The following is an 11570-nucleotide window of genomic DNA, read 5'->3' on the forward strand; positions in this document are numbered from 1 at the left end:
AACTCATGCTAGACACTGACCTTAACCATTCAAAATAGACACAAAAGCCACTTGGCATTTTGGCAATCTTACAAAGTTATTTCTTTACAATGCATTAGCTTTCACAATGACAAAGATAGAGGTAGAAAATAACAAGGCCTGCTGAATTGATGATACAACCAAAAAAGTTTCTTGTTTATATATATCCATAATTGTCTATGTCATGATGTTTTTTAAGTCAAAAATTTTCAGCAAGAAAAAGGTGCTCTTAAATTCGACATTATCATTCTTGACTTTGTGAAAAAGCATTGCCTCATATGAGGTGGTAAGAAGAACAAGTCCACATGAAATGGATTTTATGTCATTTTTCATTCGGTGGTCTTCAATCTTTAAATTTAGATAACTACGAGGTCTTGGATTCCGATTGATCAAATGAACACAAGTAAGAAGAAGTCAGTTCTACGTTATCGATTTTACGTATATAACTTGGCGACAAGGATGAGATTTTCTTCACAAAAATCTGAAGGCCCTAGACATGGGTTCATACAGGGAACCATAACAAAAGCCCACATCATGGATTTTGTCAGATCAGTTTTTTTTTTTTTTTTTTTTACAGGTACTCCTCCTGCCCAAATTAATTAGGGTGCTTTCGATAAAACTAATAAAATATGAAATCTGAAGTATAAATCTATTAAATTACTGAATTGTTAAGAACTAACAAGAAATCTGAAGTATGAATATGTAAGTGTATATCATGCTAAGTGATAAGTAAATAGTTTATCACTTATTTTTTAAAGCAAATTTTGCCTAATAAATTCAGTGTCACATAATTAATTAAAATATCCTATTTTTTGTTATCGGAAGTATCTGAACACGTTAATATCTGGATTCATTAAGTTTAAGTGCTGAATTAGGTTATCAAATGTATGAATGAGAAAAAGAATAAGAATAATCTATCACAAGTTTCAAAAAAACTAAAAAAAAAGAAAAAACTTAAGAAGAAAAGAACACAACTCATCAATGAAGAAATTCTTCAAAATTTGTGAGCCTTTTGTCAGAGTCATTATCTCCATTTCCCCACTTTTCACCCATTCTAGCAAGGTTTTTCAACTCTCAAATGCATTTCGTTATAATTTCATCTCATTGGGAAAGATAAAAATTTATTTCGTTAGGATTTTCACATTGTGAATCAATTATGATGTAGGAGTATAATTAATTCAAACCTTCATTTGGTGAACAGCTTTATTTGTTCATGATTCTAGTGATAGCTTGCCTAGGGGTAAAGCACCGAACATAAACTCTAACAAGAAAAATAAATCTATCTCAATTTACAGCATCATAGATTGGCTCAAAAATAAAAAGGGAAAAAATCCATGTCTTTTTCAGCATTTTTCCTGTGGGCTCTGCTCAAACTTTCAGGTCTGTGTTGGGCCATTTGGTCTGAGTATCGGGCTTCCTAGAAAGATGCATGCCATTTTTCTATCATATCCCGAATCCAAATAAGACCAAAAACATAGATTGGATCAAGTGGGTAAAGAGTAAGAGCATCTCTAATTTTGTTTTGGCAAACATGTCCCTTTTCTACTTTTTTCTCCGAAAATAGTGAGATGATTTCACTAATAAATTCCAATCTAAAAAAAACAAGTTCTTGACCAAAATTAAATGTGGCCTACAAGATGAACAGAATAATAACATATATTCCAGCTGACAAATACCACATTCAATGGATAACATGCAAAACACCAGATCTGAAATCGACTATTTCCATTTGCAACCCACCAAAAAAAATCAAAATGCAGCCCCCTTTCCTTCACCATCTTCAGGACCCCAGATGGTGATTCATATCCTTTTCCTTGTTGAAGAATGTTTCCCTTTCATCTTTAAGGACTAGCAACAATGTACTGTTAAAGCATTTTGCAAACGATCTAGACTGAAATCTAGAATGTTTTGCTTTATTTCCCCAATGAGGCTCCAACCTCAGCTCCTTCCCTACTCCAACTTCTTGTATTCGTGCATTCCTACTGACCATGATGCAGTGGTGCTGCCCCTGAAATTTCATAAGCTAATATCCTAGTCCCCTAACAACCAATTGAATATGAGTTTAAAATGATCAAATTAACGTATCAGAGAAAGGTTTCATGGAGAAAGTGTCAGAATCCTGGTCACTTCAGTGAAATGTATCCCTGCATGACAGAGTATGCAAGTGTCAAAAATATGAGGACGCTAAAACTGGTGCCTCCGGACAAAAAGAGAACAAGAGTATTAAGGTGGCAAAGATGGGACCTATAAGAGTGCAAAGATTAAAGTTAGACAGTTCTTAGGACCAAGAGTATCAAATACGAAGTGATTATTCCTTGAATGAGTACTAAAAGCTCGACAAAATGCAATTGGAAGAGGACCAGCCCAAGTAGGTGCAACAGCAATGCTAGCTTCCTATACCAAACCATCTTTTCCATAGCTGCATAAATTTTTCCACAACCCACCAAATGTGACCTGTTTTCACTTTTTCGTGCCAAAGAGTTTAGGCAACGCTTCTGCTGTTGTTAATGAACAATAACATTTCAAAGACACATTTAGCCCACAAGGTCTGCAAATTGAAAATGGTTCGATAACTTACTGGGAAAGAAGCTACAGGATGTCTTATTACAAACAGAAACAAGGAAACAATATGATTGAAGGAAGTGCAGCAAATAAGAGAACAAGAAACATTATGATAGAAGAACCTAACAGATAAATTGGTAGAATGAGTACTGTGATTTGAAGGAAAGACTTAACAAAAGAACGTACTTAGGGGGCAAAACAAACACACACACAACAGTGGTCATTGTGTCATAAGTAGATTATAGGTGAATATACTTGTGATGTTTGACTAAGTATATATGTACAGGTATAGTCTGTATGAGCACGTCCATCATTAGAAAAACAGAGTATGCTGATATCCTTTCTAATTCAGTCAGTAAGCACCACCTTTTGGAATCAAAGTATGTGGATGCTTAGCCCATTTGCGCAAAACTTTGCAAAAATTCTGTAAACAGAATATAAAGACGGAATCAGTACAAACATTCACAAAGATACATCTAAGGAATATTTAGCAATAACACCATAAAAATGCATTTTGATTCTAAAATTGTTGAATCTATTCCATATTATTGATTTTGAAAATTCTTAACACAAGAAAAGAAAAACACAAAAAACAAGCCTGCCCTTGATGGTCTGAAATGAATGAAAAATTTTAAAATCAGCTTCTCATCACCAATCATTCCTAAGAAGAAATTCAGTCAATTAGAATCAGTAGGGGGAAAAAAAAGAAAAGAAAAAACTTTAGCAACACCTTAGATCACAAGTTTTTGCTCTTACCATAAGAAAATGACCTCAATAAGGCCAAACGTAATTCAGGGTTAAAGTAGAAATCTTGCAATTGAGCATGGACATTCAATATCATGCAGTCCTAAGGATCAGAAAAGCAGAAAATCTGACAAAGAAACAAGTTCAAGAATCTTCACATTGTCCAAATTTTGGCATAGCACAGGAAAAGTTGCATGAATGTATAAAACTAAGTTTAAGAATGTTGGAGAATCTATTTAACAGATAAACATGTAGAAATACCAAAGGGACTAATCAACCAATTTCTACCTCTCAGGATACTACAAACCAGGCCAAATTGAAAAGCGTTGCTGTGCAATTCACTTAGCTATCTTGTCCAACAATATCTTTTGCCATTGCTCTCAACTTGTCCATTGTATTAATTTTAGAAATATCGGCATGATCAATATATCCAGTCAAGTGATGCTGCGCAGTGTTTTTACTCCCATTCATATGACTACTGAATCACCCTTGGATTTCCATGGCCATCTGCTTGATGATGTAGATAATTTAGGGGCGGGAAAGGAAGAAAGAATTGGAGATAGCATAGAGAAGCTAAACGTGCCTTACATGTAATGCATACAAGGAATGGGTTGTGCCCTTGAACCATAGAGAAGGTTGATTACTGAATAATTGCTCAAAAAGCAATACTCTTTTCTTCTGTTTTTGTTTCCCTTCATTCTGCTGCTGGAATTTGAGCCCCTGTGCGTGCATGAGTGAGTGTATAGAGACAGGGAGTTGGTTAACTTTATTTGTGTATCAAGAAAACAGGTGGCAAGACTAGGGTATTTGGAATGTTGCATTCCTCAGTTGTAAGCTCTAGGTTTTCTTCTCAGCTTCTGGAAAGCTTCCTCTTATCAAATCCTCCTATACATCAAGCACAGAACAATATTAGAATTTGTCCACTTCAATCATGCTCCAACCAGGAATTTTCTTCATCTTCAGCTCTGCCATTGATTCTCTTGTCATGACAACATCATTTTGCTTCCCAGCAACAGCATAGGTATTTGACAACAGAACATGGTCACCCGAATTATCAGGATCTGCCTTAGCAAGTCTCTCCTTAACTCGCTCAGCCAAAACAACATCTCCAAAAAAGCTACAAGCCCCAAGAAGTGTTCGCCAAATAATAGCTGTAGGAGGAATTGGCATTTGAATCACAAAATCATATGCTTTTTGCAGCAGACCAGCCCGGCCATATAGGTTGACCACACAGCCATAATGCTCAATGGTTGGATCAATTCCATACTCTTCTGTCATTTTGGAGAAAATCTTGTACCCTTGTTCAATTAGCCCAGCATGACTGCATGCTTTAAGGATAGAGATAAAAGTGATCCCATCAGGTTTGGTACCAGATTCCTTCATCTCATTAAAAAGTTTTATCGCGCCCTCACCATACCCTTGCATTGCAAGCCCAGTAACCATTGAAGTCCACGAAACAATACTCTTCTTTCCTGGCATTCTCTTGAAAACCAAACAAGCCATATCCAAACTCCCACACTTAGAATAAGTATCCAAAAGTGCATTATTCACTGAAAGAATCCAAACCATTCCAGATTTCTCAATAAATCCATGCAATGTTATTGCAAACGCCAATGCCCCAGATTGTGCACAGGCAGATAGAACCCCTGTCAAGCTTACCTCATTGGGTGTCAACCCAAGCCTCCGCAACTGCCTAAAGTAACTCAATGCCTCATCATAAGAACCACTGTGAGCTAAGCCAATAATGATTGTACTCCACGAAACATCATCCTTAATTAACATCCCCAAGAACAACTTCTTTGCAAGCTCAAGCTCACCAACCTTAGTATACCCTGCAAGCATCACATTCATCGAAGTTAAGTCCCTAAAAGGCATTAAATAAAATATCCCTTCAGCACCCTTTAAATCGTAACACCTAAAATAAGCCGTGAGCATCGCATTCCACGCAACAACATTTGGTTCAGGCATTTCATCAAACATCTTCCTCGAGAAGTCAACTATCCCACATTCTGCATACATACTAACAATAGTAGTCCCAACAAAAGCATGAGAATCAAGCCCACGCACAAGTGCTTGACAATGCAGCTGAGAACCCATTCTTAAACACCTAGCATTGGCTGCCCCTTTGAGCAGAAATGCAAAAGAAAAGCTATCAGGCGGGGAATTTGAATATCCGAGCATGTGAGTGAATATAGACAGTGACTTTTGAGGAGTTTCTGATTCACCAAGCCCCCGAATGAGAGTGTTGTACATGAAAGCATCTGGGTTTGGAGTGTAGGTGAAAAGGCGGTGCGCATAGTCAAGGGAATCGGAGAGGTTTATGGAGCAGTGAAGGAGGAGTTTTCCGGCCACGAAGGGGTCAGAGTCGAGACCTTTTTTCAAGACTTGGGCGTGGATTTGTTTGAGGGATTTGAGAGTTTTGCAGTTGGTTAGTAATGAGAGGGAGAATCGATGGGGTTTGCTCATTTCGCCCTTGAATTCGTTTGTTGGTGTTTATGGTCATTCATATTTCCTAGTTGGTATTTAGAAACGGTCATTTGGATTTGGAGGGAAAACCAACGGTTTTGTTGGTTTGTTAGGCTGGCAACAGAGTTTTAGTTCACGTAATTGGAGCTCCAGGAGTTTTATGTTGAAATTGTTAGGGATAAACTCATCTAAGATGTCAATTAGGTAATCCATTATGAGATATGAGTATTAACTAACAGAATTCATATTTCCAAAAAAAAAAGAAAAAAGAATTCACTCGAAAAGCGTAATTTACTTTTTAAGATTTATGATCAGTATAGAAAAACATATCTTCTCGTTAATCTACTAATGTGAAGATTTTGTCGAAGGATGAGAAGAACCATTGGCTTTTAGAACATAGTTACTTTAAACAATAAATTGCAGATTTGGATTTGGTAATTGTGTTCGGTTCTCCGGTAGATATTTCTCAATTGCAAAATGCATCAAAGCCTTGGATAGTAAGAAAATGCTATGGTTATATGTTAAGTTAGTTATAGTGGCTAAGATTTAGAGGTCGTGGGTTCAAATCCCCTATCCCTACCTCTTCTCTTTTTCCTAAATTCCATCCCTGCTCTGCTAAGAAAAAAAAAGGGGTTAGTAGTCAATGAATTGTAGAAAAAAGAATACATATAACATTTTTATTTCAGTTTTAGACTCTTGTGAAATACTTAGATTTCAAAGTAAAAGGAATCTATTGGATTTTTGATCCATTGGCCACCAGGGGAACTTAACTTTCTTGCTGGAGTTGACTAGGGTTCGAACCTTGCCAACATCAACATCAATTCCGTCAAGGAGCAATAGTAGCGAGCAAGTACACTACAGGAATAGCGGCAGACATTTCCCCCACCCACCATCCCCTTCCCCAAGACCCCTCCTTGTAATTGCATACGATGTAAAAAAAAAAAAAAAGGTCCCTCCTAGTAATAGCATAGGATGTCAGGAAAGCAAAAAAAAAAACGTTATAGCATGGGAAGGCTAGCGGATGTAGTACAAGGCTATTGTTGTAGCTTGGAGGGCCAGCGGAGGTAGTACAAGGCTATGGATGCTTACTTGCAAAGCATACATGTCTTAGAACAAGTTGCTGAACTCATAAAAGAGTCTCCTATAACTAGTTCTGTTTTACTTCATATAAAATTTGGATGCTCACTTGCTAAGCATACATGTCTCAGAACAAGTTGCTGAACGCATAAAACCTTGTCTCCTATAACTAGTTCTGCTTTTCATTACATAAAATTTCATTTTCTTCAGTTTTAGAAGAACTTTCATGTAAGCTTTTGACAACAAACTTAACTAAGACCTGCTTCAATAATCAACAGATGCAAATGAGCTGCTGACTTGCCAATCAAAACGAAAATAACCATGGGCCGCCATTATTTGAAGTGGTATTGCAAATGCAATTTGTATATCAGCTGCCTGCTTCAAAAGCACATTGAGTTGCATTGCAGAGTACAATCTCGAATCTAACTGCTAACACACACACACAAACACACACAAAATTTAATATGGTGACATATTCTAAGAACCGAAGCAGCCAGTTTTACTAACATAGGATAGACAACAGAAAGAGGAAGTATGCTATTCTACATTCTTTACCAATATAAAACCAGTGACACCTCATGTCTAGAAACAAGATTGTTCATGAATTTCTTATTTAGTAGTGAAGCAGATATTTCAGCTGTGATGACTAGAAAAGGTTCTGTATATCACTTTTAAGCCTTCAGTTGAAAATCTCCTGCAAAAATCTGTAGAGATCTTCAGCAACCAGGCTGGGATACTCTTCTTGTGGAAGGAGGGCACCTGGCAACTCAACAAACTTGGTCACGCCTTTGGCATTCCTGAGTGCTTCGATCTCTGCTTTTGACCTCTTGGGAGAGCCAGTAGTTGACACTACTAGAACAGGAACTTCTCCTTCCAGTTTCGCAAAGAGTTCAATAAACTCTTCACGGGACTTTACCGGGTCAAGTAAACCAGTCAAGAAAGCAGCAGGGACATACCGAGCACCATTCCTCTTTGTAAGTGCATATCTACTCTCAACAATATTAGGTGTCACATTCTCAGGGTTTGCATAAACATGGGATTTATATTGCGACTCTATTGCTTTTTCATTGCTGACAAGCACATTGTACATCATCCAACCAACAGCGGGGGCTCTTAGCGTTCCTCTAAGGAAACCATATCTGGAAGACAAGGGAGGTCAGTATCCAGCTTGGCCGAGTAAATAGTTGAAACAAACAATGTTTCCCCTATCAGCTTTACATACTACTTCCTGGCACATATTCACAAAACAGTGGGATCAAGAATATAGTGTAAATTTTTAAATGCCAGTATAATCTGCCCTGGGTGCATGTACACATAGCTGTTAACATATTTTCTCTTTGTTTCTTTTCAGGGCAATGCAACAATAGTATGGGTTCTTAAAAGGTGAAAAAGAAAAACTAAAATATTAAGAACTCAAGAAGTTATCAAAGAATGCCTAGCGCATGAAAAAATCTGGCTATGAATCTCATGATTGCTTGTAAGCTCAGGATCAAGGTTGTCCTTTATTTCAGAAGGGGAGAGGGGGCGGGCAAAGAAAATTTTACAGCAATGAGAAAAAAGAAAATACAATTAACTGGATGTCAAATCTAACCAAAGTAAGAAATCTTACAATTATTGAAAAACCCTGCCCTATTCCATGTGAGGTAGTGATGTTTGGCTAGTCAACTGTCCAACTTGTTTTATCTTCATATTTCATCAAAAAGTGTTAAGTGAACTGCAGATGTGATTAGCTTGGCGGCTTCTAATTCTTTTTGGCATAGGTCAAGACATAAATATATCAAACTTGCCTCTTAATCTTTTAAGTGGGAAAAGGCTTGAAATTAACCCCATAACGAAATTCCAACCTTGTTTGCATTCTTTTGGGCTGTTGATCGTTGTCACCTCTCCAAAAGTGAATTAACTCATCCGGTTTCATACTTCGTGGCAAAAACTCACATGTATAATCCAGGACAAAACACCAGGATAAATTTCCGAAGTTTAAATGGTCCGTTGTATTGAATGAAATTTTTTTCAAGATATGAACAGATTAAGATGCAGGGACTAGAGAGTCTAAAATGAATTATCAATTTAGCATTCCCAAATTATGGCTAGGAAAGCTGCATTGCGCAATCACAGAAAGGAAGAATTGTTAACAGAGTTTTGACTTATAAATGTACATCCATAAATTAAGAGTTCCAGGATGGACAAGATATTCAGCACATTAAGAAGTACTGCGAGAATGAATGGTACTTAATCTAAAACATAAATCAATGTTATGAGGGTGTGATAACTGGTGTACGGCAATCCTAAAAAGAAAAAATATACATAACCAAGGTGGCATAACACCTATAAGAGATAACATGAGAGAGAATCCAAAACAATAAAACCATGAGTGTGCGTGAGATAATTATACCTTGTTTCCATATTAGAGTCTCTCCCAAAAACAATAGGAAGCGGACCAGCCCAGGTAGGTGTAACTGCAGCAATGGCGGTTGGCTTCACCAAACCCTTTGTTGTGGCACGAACTGCAATTGTAGCAGCATGTCCTCCACCGAAAACCACCAAATCTTGATCTGCTTTATATGTCATAGCTAGTATTAGCAAGGCATACTACTTAATTTGAGGAGTGCTGAGTAACATTTCAAAGAAGTACTCATACGAAAGACTAGAATGGATGCATCATGATAGAAAAATATAAATAGGCTGAATGAGAACATGAAAAATAAGAGGATAAAAGACAAGTAGAGATAGAAGTCACCCAATAAATAGAGTTGCAAAAAACCCTGTTTTTTTCCACGAGAATTAGTTAAGCATATACTCGCTCAGAAAAAAGAGCATAAAAGAGATGAAAGAGTTGCAAGAGGATAATTGACAACTAGAGATAGAAGTCACCCAATAAATAGAGTTGCAAAAGACCCTGTTTTTTTATCACGAGAATTAGTTAAGAATATACTCGCTCAGAAAAATGTGCCAACATTGATAACAATCAACCAGAATGACATACAACTAAGATCTGTATATGTATTCAACAAAAAATGTCAGGTTTACAATGTCAAAAAGAAAATAATGTTGGTATTTTCTCTAGTCTAGTTAGAGAAAACCCACATTTGGAAGTCCAAAACTATTGATAACTATGCCAATAACATGACTCCCTCGAAAGTTCTACTAACATAAGCAAACCTTAATAGCATTACATATGCCATTAACATGAATCTCCTGAAACTTCTATTAACATAAGCAAAACTTAACAGCATTATAGAGCATGAACATATGCTACATTCATGACACCAGAATTACTCAGAAAGAAAAATCAAAACAAAATAATATTCACCTAAACTCTAAAAGCTTCACACTACTAAAACTTTCAAAATCAACATACTCATCAATCACACAGAGACAAAAATCATATCTTTACCAACACCATCTAGCATAAGCTTTTACTCCTAATATATGCAAACAAGCTTTGACGAGGCTCATAATCAGTAGCCTAATTGTAAAATCAGAAATATTATACCCAATAAATAGATCCAATTTGTCCCAAATATCAGCAAAATAATAAGATCCCAGAAAAACCAAGCTTCAGAAATCATACATACAAATGCAATCCTATTTGAACTAATCCAAATTCAAGAACTTCACAAAGCTCATTAAATCTAAACAACAAAAACCAATAAATCAATCATTTTTTCCCTCTTACCAACCTGAATTGCTGCTGCTAAGAGGGCCATCAGGCGAGTTGACTAAGTCAACAAAGAACTTCTCCATAACATCAGCATTATAATCAAGCTTAGGCCTATCAGAATATCCCAGACCAGGCCAATCCACGATAGTAGCTCTGTAATTAACTGTCCCATCCCGTCCAACAATGTCTTTTGCCACTTCTCTCCATTCCTCCACTGTACTAACATCAGATATAGTGGGAATCATCAGAATTTCCTTGGTGGGCTGCTGCTGATTTTTGCTCTCATTTCTCTTATGCTCCTCAAAGTGGATATTCACTGAATTGTCCCTGAATTTCCACTGCCAGCTGCTGGTTGATGTGGATAGTTTTGGGGAGGCTGAGGAAGAAGGAGGATAGTCTAGAGAAGTCGAAGAAGCCTTGATGACTATAATAGGTTTATGAGGAAAAGATGGAGCTTTGGTCTTGTTGAAGGATACAGTGATGGCTGATGATTGCTGAACAAGAATTGCTCTCATTGCCATTTTTTCTTGCAGCAGAGGAAATTTCAGATTTTTCTGCCTGTTTTTGAGGAAGATGGAACTTTGGTGGGGTTGGACGAAGGTGGAACTTGGGAATTTAAATTTATTTATTTATTTACTGATCGTCAAAGAGCCATTTATATTTTGGCTTTTGTTCTCACGGAAAAAATGAAAAAAGAAAAGAAATTATTGCCTTTTCGGTTTTCATTTATTTATTGGATCATTTTTGCCCTTTCGTTTTCCAATTGGTTTTTTTTTTAAAAGTATTATTTAACTTGTCTGGACCTTTGCTATTAACTACGTGTCACGATATATTTGCAGAAATAATGATATATGTTTTATTTTAAAGGGTTAATCACAAAACCTCCCCCTAGAATTTAACCAATTTTGCACTTTACCCTTTAAAGTTTTTTTTTCCTAGTTTATCCCCTAAACCGTTATTCGACTCTAATACTACATAACAAAAATGTCAAAAACAAATTGATACATCTAAGAGTTAATTACAGTAAATCCTCTTAAGGTAT

At 36.6% G+C, this 11570-nt stretch overlaps 2 protein-coding genes across 2 annotated transcripts; both read right to left on the reverse strand.

The window, feature by feature from the left end:
* Positions 1-4035: 4035 nt before the first annotated feature.
* On the reverse strand, positions 4036-5790 carry LOC113769457 (pentatricopeptide repeat-containing protein At1g74630). Its single transcript, XM_027313903.1, has one exon. The coding sequence runs from the start codon at positions 5788-5790 to the stop codon at positions 4234-4236; it is 1557 nt and encodes a 518-aa protein (XP_027169704.1). The 3' UTR covers positions 4036-4233.
* A 1374-nt stretch (positions 5791-7164) lies between these two features.
* On the reverse strand, positions 7165-11140 carry LOC113767763. The gene is made up of 3 exons (XM_027311947.1): positions 10548-11140; positions 9260-9419; positions 7165-8006 (listed from the first exon to the last, which is right to left on the reverse strand). The coding sequence occupies exons 1-3, from the start codon at positions 11047-11049 to the stop codon at positions 7547-7549; spliced, it is 1122 nt and encodes a 373-aa protein (XP_027167748.1). The 5' UTR covers positions 11050-11140; the 3' UTR covers positions 7165-7546.
* Positions 11141-11570: the final 430 nt, after the last annotated feature.

Source organism: Coffea eugenioides, chromosome 4 (genome assembly GCF_003713205.1).
Source record: "Coffea eugenioides isolate CCC68of chromosome 4, Ceug_1.0, whole genome shotgun sequence".
NCBI classification, from domain to species: domain Eukaryota; kingdom Viridiplantae; phylum Streptophyta; class Magnoliopsida; order Gentianales; family Rubiaceae; genus Coffea; species Coffea eugenioides.

Coding starts and splice junctions, on each gene's coding strand:
- LOC113767763 (XM_027311947.1), bottom strand. CDS start 11,049: ATGGCAATGAGAGCAATTCTTGTTCAGCAATCATCAGCCATCACTGTA. Junction 9,420..10,547: donor TCTTAGCAGCAGCAATTCAG/GTTGGTAAGAGG, acceptor CATATAAAGCAG/ATCAAGATTTGGTGGTTTTC. Junction 8,007..9,259: donor GACTCTAATATGGAAACAAG/GTATAATTATCT, acceptor CTTGTCTTCCAG/ATATGGTTTCCTTAGAGGAA.
- LOC113769457 (XM_027313903.1), bottom strand. CDS start 5,790: ATGAGCAAACCCCATCGATTCTCCCTCTCATTACTAACCAACTGCAAA.